This window comes from Mytilus edulis, chromosome 10 (genome assembly GCF_963676685.1).
Source record: "Mytilus edulis chromosome 10, xbMytEdul2.2, whole genome shotgun sequence".
Lineage (NCBI taxonomy): Eukaryota > Metazoa > Mollusca > Bivalvia > Mytilida > Mytilidae > Mytilus > Mytilus edulis.
This window is the reverse complement of record NC_092353.1, coordinates 79086856-79105992: the sequence shown is the minus strand read 5'-3', so window position 1 is coordinate 79105992 and position 19137 is coordinate 79086856. Positions and strand designations below refer to the sequence as shown.

The window sequence follows — 19137 nt, the reverse complement described above, 5'->3', positions numbered from 1 at the left end:
TGTGTCATAGGTATAAGAAGATGTAGTCTGAATGCCAATGGGCTTCAACGTCATTAGCTCACACCGAACAGCAAGCTATATCTATATCTCTTGTGTGTCACCATATCTTTATCTCTTGTGTCATAGGTATAAGAAGATGTAGTCTGAATGCCAATGGGCTTCAACGTCATTAGCTCACACCGAACAGCAAGCTATATCTATATCTCTTGTGTGTCACCATATCTTTATCTCTTGTGTCATAGGTATAAGAAGATGTAGTCTGAATGCCAATGGGCTTCAACGTCATTAGCTCACACCGAACAGCAAGCTATATCTATATCTCTTGTGTGTCACCATATCTTTATCTTTTGTGTCATAGGTATAAGAAGATGTAGTCTGAATGCCAATGGGCTTCAACGTCATTAGCTCACACCGAACAGCAAGCTATATCTATATCTCTTGTGTGTCACCATATCTTTATCTTTTGTGTCATAGGTATAAGGAGATGTAGTCTGAATGCCAATGGGCTTCAACGTCATTAGCTCACACCGAACAGCAAGCTATATCTATATCTCTTGTGTGTCACCATATCTTTATCTTTTGTGTCATAGGTATAAGAAGATGTAGTCTGAATGCCAATGGGCTTCAACGTCATTAGCTCACACCGAACAGCAAGCTATATCTATATCTCTTGTGTGTCACCATATCTTTATCTTTTGTGTCATAGGTATAAGAAGATGTAGTCTGAATGCCAATGGGCTTCAACGTCATTAGCTCACACCGAACAGCAAGCTATATCTATATCTCTTGTGTGTCACCATATCTTTATCTTTTGTGTCATAGGTATAAGAAGATGTAGTCTGAATGCCAATGGGCTTCAACATCATTAGCTCACACCGAACAGCAAGCTATATCTATATCTCTTGTGTGTCACCATATCTTTATCTTTTGTGTCATAGGTATAAGAAGATGTAGTCTGAATGCCAATGGGCTTCAACGTCATTAGCTCACACCGAACAGCAAGCTATATCTATATCTCTTGTGTGTCACCATATCTTTATCTTTTGTGTCATAGGTATAAGAAGATGTAGTCTGAATGCCAATGGGCTTCAACGTCATTAGCTCACACCGAACAGCAAGCTATATCTATATCTCTTGTGTGTCACCATATCTTTATCTTTTGTGTCATAGGTATAAGAAGATGTAGTCTAAATGCCAATGGGCTTCAACGTCATTAGCTCACACCGAACAGCAAGCTATATCTATATCTCTTGTGTGTCACCATATCTTTATCTTTTGTGTCATAGGTATAAGAAGATGTAGTCTGAATGCCAATGGGCTTCAACGTCATTAGCTCACACCGAACAGAAAGCTATATCTATATCTCTTGTGTGTGACCATATTTATATCTTTTGTGTCATAGATATAAGAAGATGTAGTCCGAGTGCCAATGGACTTCAACGTCATTAGCTCACACCGAACAGCAAGCTATATCTATATCTCTAGTGGCATATCTTTATATGTTGTGTCGTCCTTGTTAGCTTCAAACTTCATTTCAAAGTTTGTTTGATATGATTCATAACTATCTTTTTTTTTATGTTGGTTGACACGTAGAACGACAACATCAGGGACTGGTGTTTTTATGTCTCAGTTTTACCAGGCTTTTCAAAGTTTAACAGATTATACCTCTATCCATATAGAAGCTCTAGAAATATTAATAGTGGTTTCAATTTTTATTGTTTAAAAATATGTTGAAACCATATTAAACAGGCATATAAAAAACGATACATGAAATCACGAACAAGTTCTTCATGTGAAGCTCTAGATCCACTACTGGTGTACTATTTTGTTGAACAAAAGTATATACATATAAATCTTATGTATGCATTAATCGTATAAAGAATATCCATGATAACAGTGATAAAATACGTTGTCTTAATAGTGTGTTTTGTGTTACAAACGGGACTGTTGTACCAAAATGGTTGTGTATTTTTATATTTTCAGAATGTTGTATTCGATTCTATCAGCGTTAAATGTCCAAACAGTTCTAATTGGATTACTAGTTGTACTTGTTGTATACAAACTCAGACAAAGATGGAAATATAATCTGCCTCCAGGACCATTTTGCTGGCCTCTGATTGGAAGCTATGAAGGTAATTACATTTTACTGGATTCTGATTGGAAGTTATGAAGGTAATGTCATTTTACTGGATTCTGATTGAAAGTTATAAAGGTAATGTCATTTTACTGGATTCCGATGACCCTTTCGCTCCTGTGCGCCCTTATTCAAACACTTAAACTGGATGACAGTTGAACAGAGAATAAAATATCACAAGCTTGTGATGACATTAAAGTGCATTAAATATGATGTCCCATCATTTCTTACTAACAAGTTTCATTATGTTTCAGACAGAAATCCGTACCTCTTGAGAAATGCTGTTCAAGGAAACCTCATACTCACTAAACCAAAAACAGAATTGTTCAAAACATCTTTTATGTATTCTGAACCATTCTTGTGGAATAATTTGCCAATACCGTTAAGAAATATTACAAATGTTAATTCTTTCAAATACAAAATAACAGATCATTTATTGAAATCAACCTAGCTGTATAAATAATATTAAAAACTGATTATGTCATCATGTTTATTTTTTCATCACATTTATCAAGTTGTACTGAACATTATTATCTTACTTGACTTTTTATACTAATGTATGCAATGTATATGTTTGCATTTTGTTAAGTATATGCATCCGTAATAGTATTTATAACCAGTTCTTTGCTCGTAAGTATATCTATGAGAGACTAGAATGAGGTCCTTCATTTCTTTATTCTTTCATATTAGACCATTTTTCTTTATTCTTTCATATTAGACCATTTTTCTTTTATTCTTTCATAAAAGACCATTTTTCTTTTATTCTTTCATATTAGACCATTTTTCTTTTATTCTTTCATAGTAGACCATTTTTCTTTTATTCTTTCATATTAGACCATTTTTCTTTATTCTATCATATTAGACCATTTTTCTTTTATTCTTTCATAAAAGACCATTTTTCTTTTATTCTTTCATATTAGACCATTTTCATATTAGACCATCTTTCTTTATTCTTTCATATTAGACCATTTTTCTTTTATATTAGACCATTTTTCTTTATTCTTTCATATTAGACAATTTTTCTTTTATTCTTGCATATTAGACAATTTTCCTTTTTTCTTTCGTATTAGACCATTTTGCTTTATTCTTTCATATTAGACCATTTTTCTTTATTCTTTCATATTAGACCATTTTTCTTTATTCTTTCATATTAGACCATTTTTCTTTTTTCTTTCATATTAGACCGTTTTTCTTTATTCTTTCATATTAGACCATTTTTCTTTTATTCTTTCATATTAGACCATTTTTCTTTATTCTTTCATATTACTAGTAGACCATTTTTCTTTTATTCTTGCATATTATACTATTATTCTTTTTTCTTTCATATTAGACCATTTTTCTTTATTCTTTCATATTATACCATTTTTCTTTATTCTTTATATTTCTTCTCATTATATCTTTTCTTTATATTCTAACATTCCACTCTTCTTTATTCTTTATTTTGTTTGCCTATTTTTCTATCTTTTTAAGTTGTTTTGTCCTTTTTTCTTCACTATTTGCCCATTATTTTATATTCTGTAAACCTCATCATGTATAGCAGAGAGTAATTGTATGATTTGATTAATTTCAGTTATCCAAGCTAAGTACCTTCATGAAATATTTGGAAAATTTACACAGAAATATGGACCAGTCTTCACTGTTAGTCTAGGTAGGTATAATGAAATTAGAGATACTATTAATAACAATAATAAGAGTTCAATGTAAGGACTTAAACAGTGTAATTGGCGAGAAAACATATAACAGCTGTGTTTGTAGAGTCTTTTTATGATATTTGTTAGTTTAAAAAATATGTTTCTTCCTATTAAACATTATATCATACACCCCTGAATTGTCAAACCTGTTTTTGCATCTTCTACCAGAAAATGTCTTCAATCTAAAAACAGTAATGACTTAAGTATAAAATTGGACCACTGCTTCCAAACCCTAACTGTTAAACTTTAGAACGGCTTTGACACCAAAGTTTTAAAAGTTTCGACTGAGTGACAGTGCTGCTACCACTCTTGTAGGGAGGGCTTTCAAATTCCTGATTCGTGAAATCACTCAATATCACTGGAATTTGAAACTTTACCCTTCAGTTGTTTTGATGGCTCGAGGCTAACTTCTTCGTTTTCGTTACTTGACTATCTTGTATTTCAAGGAGCATGATATTCTTGCATCGGTTTTTATCTCCCTTTGATTTTTTCTGAGCATCATGCACTATATACTAGATTGTAGAATGCTCATGTTCTTGTTACATGCAGGTTTCATTTCTGTAAATATAATATGTTTTTTATACTGGTAACAGTCCCAAGGTATGTCTCTATGAGATGAAATATATATATTATATCTGGGAATCAGTATGTCAACAAATCAAATTATCTTTGAATATTATATATCATCTTAAAAGAGACGTGATTTGAGAACAGCTGTATTTACAAAGTGCTACCTAAAGAGCGGTTAATCTCCAAATGTTCTTGAGTCGGTCAGTTTTAGTTGTTAAGTACTGATCACATACTTGCCTAGAGAGTTCTACAACTTACAACAACAACAAAAGAAACGGAGAATGAAAATGCTGCAGGGGATATTCAAACGCATAGAGAATCTGATATAAATGACACGGAAAATGATAAAGACGACAAAAAACAGTGTACAATAACAACAACAGTACACATTTCATTGCACTAGATGTGTATTTCGACAATTATTGTCTCTTCAGTGATGCTCAAGGCGAAAATGCTGGAAAGTCCGAATCCTTATACAAACGTTGAACTGAATAAGACAAAAAAGGACAAAAAAATAAAGTCAAACCTGGTCAAGGACAACACTGAATATAAAACTAAAGACTGAGCAGCTGGAACCCCTCCAACCATGTGATCGATCTCAAGGGTTCTGAATGAGTAAGCATATCATAGTTGCACCCGTTGTGCTCTTCATGGTAAGTACAAATGCTGACATGGGTTTCATTCCGTAAGATTAAAATCGAAGAACAGGGGATGGGATTGTTGTAAGAATATTGGAACTTATCCGTGTTGAAATACATAGCAGTGAACCAACTCATAGTTGCTCCATGTTTTAGTCCAATAGCACCCTTGTAAGCAGTAAACCTATCATGGAAAAAAAACCCGCACTATAATAGGCATTGTAAGCTTGGAATAATCCATCAAATAGGATATATATACTCTACATTCAGTCTCTGCTTGAATGTAGTTACGATCGTAAAAATGGAAGTGCATTATTGGACAGCTAAAATTAATCATACCGTTTGTCGTAAAGTTTGGTTCTTAACCGACTGTCATTGTCAATTTCTAGGTGTACATGCTGTAGGTTAATATTTGAGGCAGACTTAATTGTATCTAGGGTATACTCTTTTCTAAAGTTCAGAGGGATAGATGCTGTCAACAGTTGAACATAACCGCCATATTTCCAATTATGTAGTGATTTAAACGCATTTCCCAATACTAAAGTTATTACTAGGAAGGTTGTAAGGACTTTGAGAAAATAATCCAATATTCAAATCCCGTTTTAGGAATCCTATTGTTCTATTGGCTTAATTCCATATCTCATTAACATGAATTTGACTTCAGTTGCTGTTTAGCATTAAAGGTTGTTGACTGATTCAAGAATGGGACCATCTGTCCTTGGTATTATGAGGCCTGTCCACCTCAGGAATAGATTAGCTTGGCTGTACTTGACAAAACCTTTAAAAATTTTGGTCCCCAGTGCTCTTCAACTTCGTACTTTATTTGGCCTTTTTTTTAATTTTTTGGATTCGAGCATCATTGATGAGATTTTTGTAGACAAAACGCGTGTCTGGCGAAAATACAAAATTTAATCCTGGTATCTATGATGAGTTCATTTGTAATGGTTTTGTATGTACAGTTGATGGTGGGTAAATTGCATTAACCCAGTTCTAAGAAAGACATTTGTTTGGTTCCCATGACCAAGTTTGTCAGGATTGGTTTACTAGTATTTGTTTTGGTCGTTGGAATCTTGTCTGTTGATAAAGTAAGGTATAATATCTTGCTGTCTGCAATAAGTCGAAAAAGAGATTTTCTATGATCAAGCATGTCGTTATGTCTAACTGAACAAAAGTGAACTGAGCCTTGGGGTACTCCAAACTCTACATCAAGATTATTTTAGATGAGCCTTGGGGTACACCAAACTCTACATCAAAATGCAATGAGCTTTCCCAGTCACCTACACCTGTTTATTTCAGATGAGAAAAGAAAACAACCAATTTGTGAGGTTCCTTCTGATTTCATATTCCAGTATACGAACTAGAAGACTATAACTTACTTTATCAAATGCTATTCAAAAAATGCATTTTAAGTTGGTTTTTGAAATCCACAAACCCAATTTGTTTCGTTTGAAATTATGTCGATAGCAGTGTTACACTTGAAATATAAGTTGGTGCCGATCTGTATGTTTTTATATTGTATTGTTGAATGTGACCATGTGCTACATGTTTCTGCAATATGTATATATCATAGCAATCGGTCGATATTTCTATTCTTTGTTTATCTTGACTTTCATGAAAACCGGACAAACATTTGGATACCTTCAGTCCGGTGGTGCATTCTAAGTTTCAATGATTATTTCAGATGATTGTGAGACATACATTTCGATACCTCCTGTCCGGTGGTGCTTTCCAAGTTCAATCATTATTTCAGATGATTGTAAGACAAACATTTGGATACCTCCAGTCCGATGGTGCATTCCAAGTTTCAATGATTATATTAGATTATTGTGAGACAAACAGTTGAATACTTCCAGTCCGGTGATGCATTCCAAGTTTTAATGATTATTTTAGATGATTGCAAGAATTTGGGATATCTCCTTTGTACCAGCTGTCACAACCACGTGACTTTAATGATGTGTACATAACTTTATTTTGATTTACAGGACCTTATCAGACGGTTGTTTTGAATGATATCAACAGCGTCACAGAAGCATTAGTCAAAAGCAAAGCTGATTTCGCCAATAGACCCTCTATTCATTCAGGTAAAAAAAGACTACATACTTTTATATGCATATTTTCAATTAAAAAATAGTTGTTTCAGCTAGAAGTTCTGTAAATCATGCTTTAATGTTTCTTATACTCTGTTAACTATTTGAATTTGAAAATATATGTTTTTACATATTCATAATGTAAATTTATAATAAGGCGATTTACCGTTTGTAATGTTAGTTTTGTAAAACACTATGCTATATTTGATTAACAACAGTTTTATCTTATTTTTTTCCCCTTTACCAAACAAAAACGAAATTTAGAAACATCATGTATCGGTGATTCGGAAATGACTATTCCTATGAAAGATAAGAAACGGTAATTGAATTGTGAATTACTCATTTTATGTAAAAAAATATTAACATTTAACAATTTCATTTTTGATAAAAGAAAAAAATTCCCGACTAGCCGGAACCGTCTTTTAACATGCAGTTATTTCGTGTATCTTGAAATTTGTTTTGTGATATAAATTTTTCATATCAGTTCCAATATTTTTCATTAAAGTTGACGTGTTGACCGAAGGAGGAAAAGATATTGCATTTGCCAATTATACACCAACATGGAAATTGCACAGAAAAATTGCTGGAAAGGCTTTAAGGTAGAAGTTTGATTTATTATTTCTATTTAATTTAGTGTTTTTTACTCTGTCAATGAACTGTACTTTTACCTCGAATAAATGGTATATTGAATAAGTAATCTTTCATAATCTCAGGGGCGGATCCAGCCCTTTTAAAAGGGGGGGGGGGGTCGTAACCCAGGACAAAGGGGGGGGGGTTCCAATTACATGTCCCCATTCAAATGCATTGATCGTCCAAAAAAGGGGGGTTCCAACCCCCGGAACCCCCCCCCCTCTGGATCCGCGCCTGAATCTTTAAGTCAATGTCTAATATGAAAATGAAATGAAATACAGATTACCATGATTACGAATCCATTATGTTATTAATAAATAAGAAGAAGGAAGACATATTTATACTTTAATTGAACTATCTTGTAAAAAGGCTGCAGACAATATGCTCAAGCTCATAGTTTAGTTGAAGATAAACTGATAAGCTCATGAGGTGAAGATAAACTGATAAGCTCATAAAGTAAAGATAAACTGATAATGCAATAGCTCATACCACTCCCCAGTAAAGGATTAAAAAAAACCAACCCAGATAATTGAAAAAAGGGAAACTACTAAATACTAAGCAACGCAAACCTCAGCTAAACAGTTGGTGTCCCTTCTGAATAGAAACATATTTTCTAGATAGAAACAAGTGAATTTATCAAAACCGTCTCACACATGTTCTTGATGTTTAACTCTCATTGATAAATGAAAAGAAAGATGTAGTATTGTGAATTTAATGTAAAATGTCTTTCGTGATCTGAAATATTAATTTAAAAATATTGGATTTGAATGGGACAGATTTTCCCTTCTTTTGAATAGAAGCAGATTGTCATGATAGTTATATATGACAGTTGGTTTCACAAAATGATATATGTCTAATTGTGAAAAATGTCTTCAATAACTATTTGTTTGGCAAGAAAGGGTCTAATTTATATTAAACATAACCACTTTATAAATATGTTGCGTCTGACTCGCTTTATAATACAAGAATAACATGAAACAATTACTATTGCTGAGGATAATAGATGAAGGGAGTGAAACAATTGTTTTAAGAACAAAGGCACGTTTTTTTGTAGGCAATATTTGGCAGGAAATCATTTGGAGAAAGTTCTTCATGATTCGATGAATAAATGTTTACCTTTAATGGCCAAAGAAAAAGGAGCATTTAATCCCGAAAACTACATAGATCTAATGGTGTTCAATATTCTTAATGCTGTGTGTTTCGGAGAAAGGTAAGCAATGTATTATAAGGTTTGAATTGTGTTACAGTTCAGCACTTCAGCACTTCAGCTCTGCGCTTCTGGCATGTGATCCAAGGACACAGTTATCATCCTTTGGTTTTCGTTGACCACGAATATAGTCCCTAGTGTGAACAAGGTATAACTTGCATTTTTTATTTGATACACTTTCCCAATTTATTTCTTTATATTTAATGCATGAAATATTAAGTAGGGAGATGAAATTACATGTTAACAAATTTGGGTGCTGAATCCTTTTGTTAAGTAGTGATTTGGTCCAGTTAAAAAAAGGTCAAATTTAATTTGTCTGAAGCTGTCAAACGGAATTTTACACCCCCTTAACACAGAATTGTCAATATTGTTAGTTAGAGTTGGTAGGAGTTTCTTTTTGATATAATGTGTCCCACTAGTAGTACACTACTAAAAATCGTTTTGAGAAAGAGCAGGTGCGATTCTTTAAATTTGAATTTATTGTCGAAAAAAAATGCGCTACGAAATAACTGTGTTCACCGGCTATGTTTGTCTAGTGGTTAAGTGCGTGTATGGATTTAATGTATGAGTGGTTAAATTCGAAAAATGTCTAACCAAAGAATTTGGAATAATGACATAACTTAACTTAGACAGCATTGAAGTATCAGCTTTGATTACACAAATGGTTTTACTGTCAGGAATTGAGATTACTTAAACAAGCTCGAAATACAAAACAGTTATTTCCACGCAAAAAAAAAGAAACGACTTTTTGAAATTGATCACATAAATATGATTTGAAAATCATTTAAAAAAAAAATCAGTAAAAAATGTTGTCGTCTTTCGATTTCTACATGTAACATTATGTTGTCTAATATAACCTCTTTGTCAGATGTTAAAACATTGCAATTATAGGCTTTATGTATGCTAGAAAAATAAGATTTGACATCTGTAAAATTTCAGATGCGGTATTAATTATTTATTGCAAAAGAAATCACAAACAAGTTCCAATAATTGAAAAAAAGTATGATACATTCCCTTAATTACAATAGTTACAAGACCAGACAAAGTACTTTAATATGTTGTTCAATCTGAATCGTGATTTTAAAGTAGTTATTTGTTGTCGTTTTGAGGATTTCCCATTGAATGACAAAGATCAAGTTTCGTGACAATGATATAAGTAAGATAAGACTAATTTAGTAGAAAAAGACACTTACCCAATCTTTGTACTCCGATTTTCAGTAATGCCCTCAGGTAATCTCTTTTCGTTTATAATCCAATTTGTTTTTAGAGTTTTAACTTTATGATAAACGTTTAAACATATGTCAATTACAGGTATATCTCATCATTTAGATGCGAAGAAATATGCCTCCCAAGTGTTATATCTTAGCTCTGAATGGAATGTTATACTGTTTTACCCCTTTCCGTCCATTCTTCCAAATAAGGAATTGCTGTCACATTTTCTCGGGAACTTCAAATCAGAGCTTCCTTGGTATCCGCCTACTTTTTATCAAGTTACACTGAGATATTTATTCGCATCCATCGCTCACGTTAAACGAACACTTACATAGATTTACACATACTGACCATTTATGATATTATCGCCGCGTTTGTCTGAGGGAACTTCGTATCGAATTAGAGCACCCTAATTTTGTGTAGCCATATATTCATGTGAGCATATTTTCGTATCCGTTGTACATATTTTTTTTATAGCATGGATAATACATGAGATCAATAGCTCAAAGCTCAAAATTCTTTTTTTCAGTCATTTAACATTTGTTTTTAAATGCTAGCTAGAGATTTGGAATCCTTTTTACATGCATAATGCCATTACAAATTTTGTCTGCTAAGTTTTACTTTTCTTTCCATAGTTTGATAACATATAGTGTTAAATGCTATCTTTGAAAATCTGATAAAATCCTTGTTATTTTTTCCTAATTTTTGAAAGAAAAAAAAACCGCCAATGTTAATGTAAGAAAATTCTAGAGAGAATCTATTCTCACCACATCTTCAATGACTTATGTCTCGAAAACAAGCGCATGGTGTCTTCGTATTTTTCTGCTTTTTGAGTTCCTTTATTTACATAGTATCAATGTTTAATAGTCTTTTAAATAGCTTGTTATTTTGAAATCGAGTAGCGAACATCCTCAAGGCAATGTTATTCAGTCTGTTGTTTCATTTATGATTATTTTTTAGCGTTGATGACTTATGTGGTCTTTACTTTGTGGTTTTATTTTACAAGTGTCTTTTCACAGCAGTTTTAGAATATCTCTTATGCATTTAAGTTAAGGAACATGTAAGACTTTTACATGAATAATGTTATTCCAATTTTGCTTTAGAAAATAGATCCAAAAGCAGTGCAAATGTTTCAGTTCAGGGTACAAATGGATTTTTTTAATATCTTTTAGTGTTGAATTAGATGATCCTGAATTCGTGAACTTTATGAAAATGGACAAGGATGCGACAGAAATGGTGGGAAAGGGATTTGTTGAAGACATGTTCCCCATCATGTATAAAATATGGACAACAAATAAGTACAGAACAGTTATCAACATGTTTGATGAAATAATTTCTCTAGTCAAAAGGAAATTTCAGGAACATGACAAAACCTTTAACTCTGGTATGTCAGCAAGTCTAATATGTTTTCTTTACACATATTGATTATAAAATATCAATCTATATAAAGAGATACAGCAAATTCTCAGCCACAGCAGAATTATAATGACAAAAATACAGAAGAAAGAGTAAATGCAACAAAAACAAAGTATAAATTAGAAAAACAAATACATGTACATAAAAGACCCTTCCAAAAAATCTAATTGTATTATATACAGCTTAAGCAAAGAAAAACTGGAAGAAATGCATTGACAGTATTGACAATATGTTAATATCAATATTTTTAGTTTCTCATAAACAATATCTATTATTTTATTTATCAAAACTATGTATTGAAGTTTACTTTCTCCGTTACAAAAGATCTCATTTTCTCTGCTCTATGTATGACCAAAATGATTTTCTGAACTACAGTGACTAACTATAAGTGAATGTAAGCAGAATTAATGCATCAGTCAACAATATAATTTGATCTTTTTTAAACAGTAACCTGCAGTTTACATTTACAGTATTGTTTATGGGCCATTTTTTTCCTTCAAATGAATGCATTTTGTAATACTTACAATATTGTTTTTGTCTGCCATTTTCAACTGTATTATACAATTATGTAATACTTATGTAGTAGTTATCTGTAGAAACAATTATAAGAAGGGGAGAAAATACAAAGAAGACAAACAGAATAAATATCTATGAAATTCAAAAAACGCCACAATAATTAAAAGAAGAAAACACCCATTAAGGGTAGTCTACCCAGAGCACTTAAATAGAGGCAACAGTAGTATACCGCTGTTCAAAACGCGTAAATCGATGGACAAAAAACAAAATCGGGGTAACAAACTAAAACTGAGGAAAACGCATTAAATATAAGAGGAGGTGACACATCTTATAGTAATGTGAATTCACACTCAATTATAAGAGAAAACAAACGACACAACGGAAACACAACTTTAAAATGTAACACACACAGAAACGAACTATAATATAACAATGGCCATATTCCTGACTTGGTACAGGACATTTTTAAAGAAGAAAATGGTGGGTTGAACAAAATAAAGAGTGATCAGTTCCTGTTTCACTAGCGCTTTTTTCAGTTCTTTTTAGTAAACTTATCTATAAGGAAGAATCTTCTATGTGTATGTTTTGTTCTGTTGATGTAAATCAATAGATCGTATAGACCAACACATCTGGAATGAACACTATTTTAATGTTGAAAGTATACGATTTCTAAATGTTTCCTGTAGAATCGTTTTGTATTTCTTCTCTTTACTTTGTTCATAAAACTTTTCTTTCGTTATAATGTAACTGAATGTGCTGAAAATGAAATATTTTCAAAAGTACCGAAACATTAAGAAAACTTTCTGGTGATAATTTTGCAATTAATAAATACATCTAAAAGCATGTTTTTGTTTCTATAGATTTGTATACACTCACAAAATTAAAATGATTATAGATTATTTCTAATAATTTGATTAAATTTAAATCTATCAATATTATATTTATTTATACTTCTTTTCAATATCTACATAAGACAATGTCTGTACCAAGTCAAGAATATCGCAGCTGTTATCCATTCGTTTGATGTGTTTGAGCTGTTGCTTTTGCCATTTGATTAGGGACCTTTCGTTTTGAATTTTCTTCAGAGTTCAGTATTTTTGTGAGTTTACTTTTTTCCAGACAATATTAGAGATTTTACTGATTCCTTGATACTGGCAAGAAAAGAAGCTGAACAGGAGGAGAACGAGGAAATGTTATCTCAGTTATCTGACACACATCTTAGACAAACGATATTAGATATATTTAGTGGTAAGATAACTAACACACATCTTAGACAAACTATATTAGATATTTTTAATGGTAAGATCTGCATGTTATCTCAGTTATCTGACACACATCTAAGACAATCTATATTAGATATATTTAGTGGTAAGATTGTGCATCTATGGCAGATCAATGTTATTTTAGCATTGTATCAATATAGTAAATGAAATTAGTGTCAAAAATGGCTGCCTATAAATTTTAAGGCATATTTGGTCCTCAATTCCCTTCAACTTCATACTTTATTTAGTCTTTTTAACCTTTATTATTATTCGAGCATCACTGGTGAGTATCTTATAGACGAAAACACTGCTGGCGCAAATACATAATTTTAATCCTGGTATCTATGATGAGTTTATATTCACACTTTGACCATACCCATAGCAAAGAAATATAGCTCGTATTGTTGTTGATCATCTTGAAATCACAGTAAAGAGCGGAACAAACCCATTACAACAAATTACAGAACATGACCTGCATATGACATATGCATAACAGTATAAGAAATCAATCCAATTAATTTAAGATGAATAAACATCCTTACAAAGGTATGTTTCTGATTTTTTAATCAAGCATAACTCTTTTTGCTCGATTGCCTCTTGATATGATAACACTATTATTTCTGTTCGTTCTTTCTAGAACGTATTTGAATCTCAATGATTAATGCTCAGTAGAATCGGTATTTGCAATCAAGTGTAAACATGTCTTTCCTAATCTGAATAGTCAATTTGACAAATGTCTACAAAGTATTTCACTTATCAATCATTTATCAATCAATATGGAACTTACAACCAATCCCTACCAATTGATCACAGGGTCTTCGGAACAGACATAAAGAGAATGTGATTGGATAAAGGATGTTCGCTACTCTGTTTCAAAATATCAATCTTTATGAAAGACTACTTAGTATTATAAATTGAATAAAGGAATTTAAAAAGCAGAGAAAATGAAGGATCTGTGTGTTTATTTTTTAAAGATATAAGCAATTAAAAATTTGGCAGGAAATATTTCTCTCTATATTTTTCATTCACTTTACATTGGCACCTCTTTTCTTTCAAAAACTATAAAAATATAACAAAGATTTTACGAAATTTCCAAATATGGCTCTGTAACCTATATGTAAAAGAATTATGAAAAGAAAAGTAGGGGTAAGTTGGCAAATTTTTGTTATGAATAAAACCAGAAAATTCCGAAAATCAGGCAAAAATTCAAAAACCATAGAAGCAAACATCCTTAAACCTTGTCTAAGTATTCTAATCTGGATTTAAACAGTAATAAATTGTAAAAGTCAGTTTTAAATGGCCTGACTTATCCGATCAGTTTTTAGACGAAAATTAAAATAAGTGACAAGAGAAGCCTCACCTTAGAAATACTTGCAGCAGTAAATATACCGTTTTTTAAATCAGATTCAATCCACCATTTTCTACATAAGAAAATGCCTTAACCAACATGACCAAGTCATTTCGTTTGATGTGTTTGTGCTCTTGATTTTTCCATTTGATATGGGACTTTCAGTTTTGACCTTTTCCTCAGAGTTCAGTTTTTTTTTTGTGATTTAACGTGATACCGCTGTTCAATCGTCATATATCGATTCAGAGAAAACAAATCCAGGTTACAAACTAAAACCGGAAAACACACCAACTATAAGAGGAAAATAAGGAACAACAGGAACACTGAAGTGAAACAAACACAAACGTGAACATACATAGACCCTACAGTAAGTTATTGAATGTTTGTTTCATCTGATTAATTTTTTCTTAGTAATTTAATATGGGTAAACAATTAAAAATATTTATTTTATAGCTGGTATTGACACTTCAAGAATAACGTTGTACTTTGCTGTCCGTTACATGGCTGGATTACCAGAGATTCAGAGTAAAGTTCAGGAAGAAATAGACAGAGTTGTTGGTTAATATCATAATAATTGGATGTGTCTTTTTTATAGCATTTATATTATTGGTAAAACTATTGGTAAAACTTCAAAATGTCTTAACATTGTTTTTGATCTGTGATTTATTTTATGTACCTTTAATATATCGCATAATATAGATTTATTCAAACACGTTTCTTAAATAAATATGAGCTTTTTATGATAATAAAGGTAACAGTATTTTACCGCTGTTCGGAATGTCATAAATCGATTGAGATCAAACAAATCCGGGTTACAAATTAAAACTGAGGTAAACAAAGGCATAACAAACACAAATTATTGTTTCAAATATTGGACATAACCATTTGGGACAATATCCCTAATGCGCCTTGAAATGAGGAAATCAAAAGTCACGTGTAAACGAAAAATCTCTGTGTAGTGATATTTGACATATTTTTATAATAAATAAATGACTGAGCTGAACCATTTGTGTTAATGTAGAAAGTAGGGGAACACAGAATAAATGTGTAATAACTATGGAGCTATTAAATGTGTTCAAAGTATTAAATTTTCAAAGCACTTATTGTGTTAAAAATGGGATTTTTTACCATGAGGAGCCGCATCGCAAAAGGATACTCGGGGTTTACTAATTTACGGAAAAATAAATCACACTTCGTACCCCGAAAATTTAACCACATTTGTAAAAATGTCTCAGCTTCGAAACAAGCCATCATGCATATACAAGTTTACGACATGGACTGAGCAACAGAAGAAAACGATACCATTACCGCCTAAGGAGAAACAATTACGCATATTACCCCATTTGTTCTTGAAATGAATGCTACCGTTTGCATTGAAAACACAGATTGACAGATTATAAACATAATCTAGTAAAGTAATTAAATTGATAATTAATGTCTGAAAATGCTTTGCTACTAAATTTTACAATTATTTATTGTTAAAGTTAATGATACTACGTTTATTGTACTAATATCAAAACGATAAAAAAAACAATGCCAACAAAAAAAGCAATTCAGAAAAGCAAAATTGGTTCATTTATTTTTTGGAACGAGCTCAGAATTTTAAGGACACGATGGAACAAGACAAATGCCTTATTTAACATTTATCACATCTGTACCCGACACATATTGCTTTTAAAACGCTATATTGCATGTAGTTTGTATTGGCTACGTATAAATATTTAAAAACTATTTCTATGTGAATTTTTCATTAGGGAAAGATAGATTACCGGGGATAAAGGACAGAGAAAAACTCAGTTATACAGAAGCAACCTTACATGAAGCAATGAGGCTTGGTACAGCTGCTCCAGTAGGTGTACCACATAGTACACTGTGTGACACAAAAGTTGGTGGGTACTCTAATCAATAAGACTTTTACACTCGGAATAGATTACCTAAGCTTTATTTGCGCAACTTTTGGGAATTTAGGATCCTCAATGCTCTTCAACTCTTTGTACTTGTTTGTCTTTATTACTATTTTGATCTGAGCGTCACTGATGATTCTTATATAGACTAAATGCGTGTCTGGCTTTTTAAATTATAATCCTGGTACCTTTGATAACTAATAAGCGGTCTTTTACCTATCGTATAGGGAAACTAAATTTTATTTGATTAAGCAGTTTTTTTTTAAATTGCTGCAGTGCTTTGATTTTGGACGCTCAGACGCTCATCTTACTTTAAGATAACTTGTGGTAATGTTTACTATTTAAATTGTGACATTATTCAGTATTATGGTCTTTTGAATATCTTTTAAGCATGTACAATACAAAAAACATTAAAGGAGTAGGTCCGGTAAGGACCGATTTTGGCCTCAAATTTCAGGTTCATCTGACGAAAGATGTTGACCACTTTTTAAACACTTAAGTGTCTATTTTATTTGATTCAATTAATTTATGTGAAAGATTTTAACAAATTTAGTCATTAAAAACGCTCAGATTCAACAATGTTCAAGCTCAAATATGAAAAATCTACCAAATATGCTGAAAAATGTCACTTTTAAGATGGTTTTTGTCAAAAATGAAAGTGGCCGCATCCGTGTTCATCCTCAACCTTTATATATGTTATGTATTATCATCAAATACAACTTCCATTTCAATATTAAGGATGAACACGAATGCGACCAATTTCGTTTTACACGAAAACCGTCTAAAATTTAACTAAAATGCTAGAATTGTGAAGATTTCAGTAATTTAGCATGACTTAATGGGGTAAGTACCCGATATATGTTCATTGTATTGTCAAAAACAGACCATATTTATGTAGCAGAAGCATTCTACTGTTCAATAAATAACTAAAAGTTTATAATTTATCAATTTTGTAAAAGGGGTCTTACTGGACCTACTCCTTTGAATATTCAATAATTCAGGGTTGACAAACTATTCAACCGTAAGACAATAATAATCAAGAAGGGTAAAGTAGCAAAAAACTTGCAAAAACAATAGATATTAGCAAATGGAAATCAAATTAGAGTCCTTAGCAGCACTTTATATCACTAAATATTAACACAAAAAAATGAGGAGTATGTGTCAGTCGGTCATACAAAAAACAAGAAAACAAAACAAAACAAAATCAAACGGAAAATAAAAACAGAAAACAGAACTTAAAATAGAAGACATGTATCTAATTGAGAGGCGGTGCATTACAAAGAGATAATAAAGCAACCTAGGCATTGAAAAAAAACACAACAAAAAATGCAAACAAACAGTTTACAAAGCATAACATTAAGTCCTGATATGACTGATCAAGAAAAAAACCTCCGAAAACCGTGGCATTCTTCCTGTTGATTATGTAAGTACAAAATATACTGTGGTAAGTCTTATTCGGTGAAATAAGATTCGTTCAAGGAATAGTGGTCGATATTGTAGACACAACAATTTGGACATTTATTTTGTCATCTTTAAAACTAATATTTCATAACATCCAACCATGTTATGATGGCGTCCATAAACTTTGTAAATGTAAATTTTCAACTTTACAACTTAGAACCCTAGCCTGTACCAAGTCATACATATGACAGATGTACTAGAATTCCATTTTGATGACTGATCATGCCCTAAAAATAAATTCTAAGACTAAATGATAATTTACAAATATTGTTTATCGATTGTATGAAATCAAGCAGACATAAACATCGTCGTTATAAGATTTCATATGCTTATTTGTGTATTTGAACTAATGTTTTATTGTTATATCGGGTTATACATCGGCAGTGTTTGAACTAATCTTTATGAACAATGAAATAACGTCAACAGTCAGATAAGCACAGAATTCTTATACATTAAAACAAATTCATGTATTGTCGGACTTTTTTTATTTTGATATGCGTTTTAGTATGCTATAAAACAAGATTTTAATATGAGAATTTAAATAAATTCATAAAATTTGACTAGCATTTATTTCTTATTTAATTTTCTGATTCTTTTATTGAATAGTATTTAAATTAACCTTTACAAAAATCAGATAAGTAATGATACACATATGTATCTTAATTGTATTATATCAAGAATTAAGAAGTTGCTCCAATATACTCCAATCCAACATGAGACAATGTGTCTTCGACATGCTGACGTCTCACTTAAATGATGAGGTTTAGCTAGCTAGAAAACTAGGTCCAATATACCATTTTCTACGTAAGAAAATGCCTGCACCAAGTCAGAATATGACAGTTGTTATCAATTCGTTTGATGTGTTTTATCTTATTAATTTGCCATTTGATAAGGACTTTCCGTTTTGAATTTTCCTTTGAGTTTAGTACTTTTGTTGTATTACTTTTTATAGAATATCGAAACCGTTTTATGTTATTATTTTATTTGCTTAACAGTGAAATGATGACCAGATGCATTTTTCCACATGACTTGGTGACATACTGGGGTATCCTACATAATAT

General features: G+C 31.7%; 2 protein-coding genes across 3 annotated transcripts in view; both read left to right on the top strand.

Annotated features, from left to right (window-relative positions):
- The window catches only part of LOC139491982 (steroid 17-alpha-hydroxylase/17,20 lyase-like), a 68936-nt gene that overhangs the window by 2365 nt on the left and 47434 nt on the right, over positions 1-19137 (top strand). The gene's annotated exons all lie outside the window — the stretch shown is intronic.
- Positions 1-19137, top strand: part of LOC139491987 (steroid 17-alpha-hydroxylase/17,20 lyase-like) — a 29440-nt gene that overhangs the window by 9692 nt on the left and 611 nt on the right. For both annotated transcript variants that reach the window (XM_071279995.1, XM_071279996.1), the window contains 9 exons: positions 1984-2132; positions 3705-3782; positions 7016-7114; positions 7626-7719; positions 8805-8960; positions 11342-11553; positions 13221-13349; positions 15165-15269; positions 16466-16600. In XM_071279995.1, the coding sequence (XP_071136096.1) occupies positions 1985-2132; positions 3705-3782; positions 7016-7114; positions 7626-7719; positions 8805-8960; positions 11342-11553; positions 13221-13349; positions 15165-15269; positions 16466-16600 (1156 nt within the window). In that variant the 5' untranslated portion in view covers position 1984. The remainder of the gene's footprint in view (positions 1-1983; positions 2133-3704; positions 3783-7015; positions 7115-7625; positions 7720-8804; positions 8961-11341; positions 11554-13220; positions 13350-15164; positions 15270-16465; positions 16601-19137) is intronic.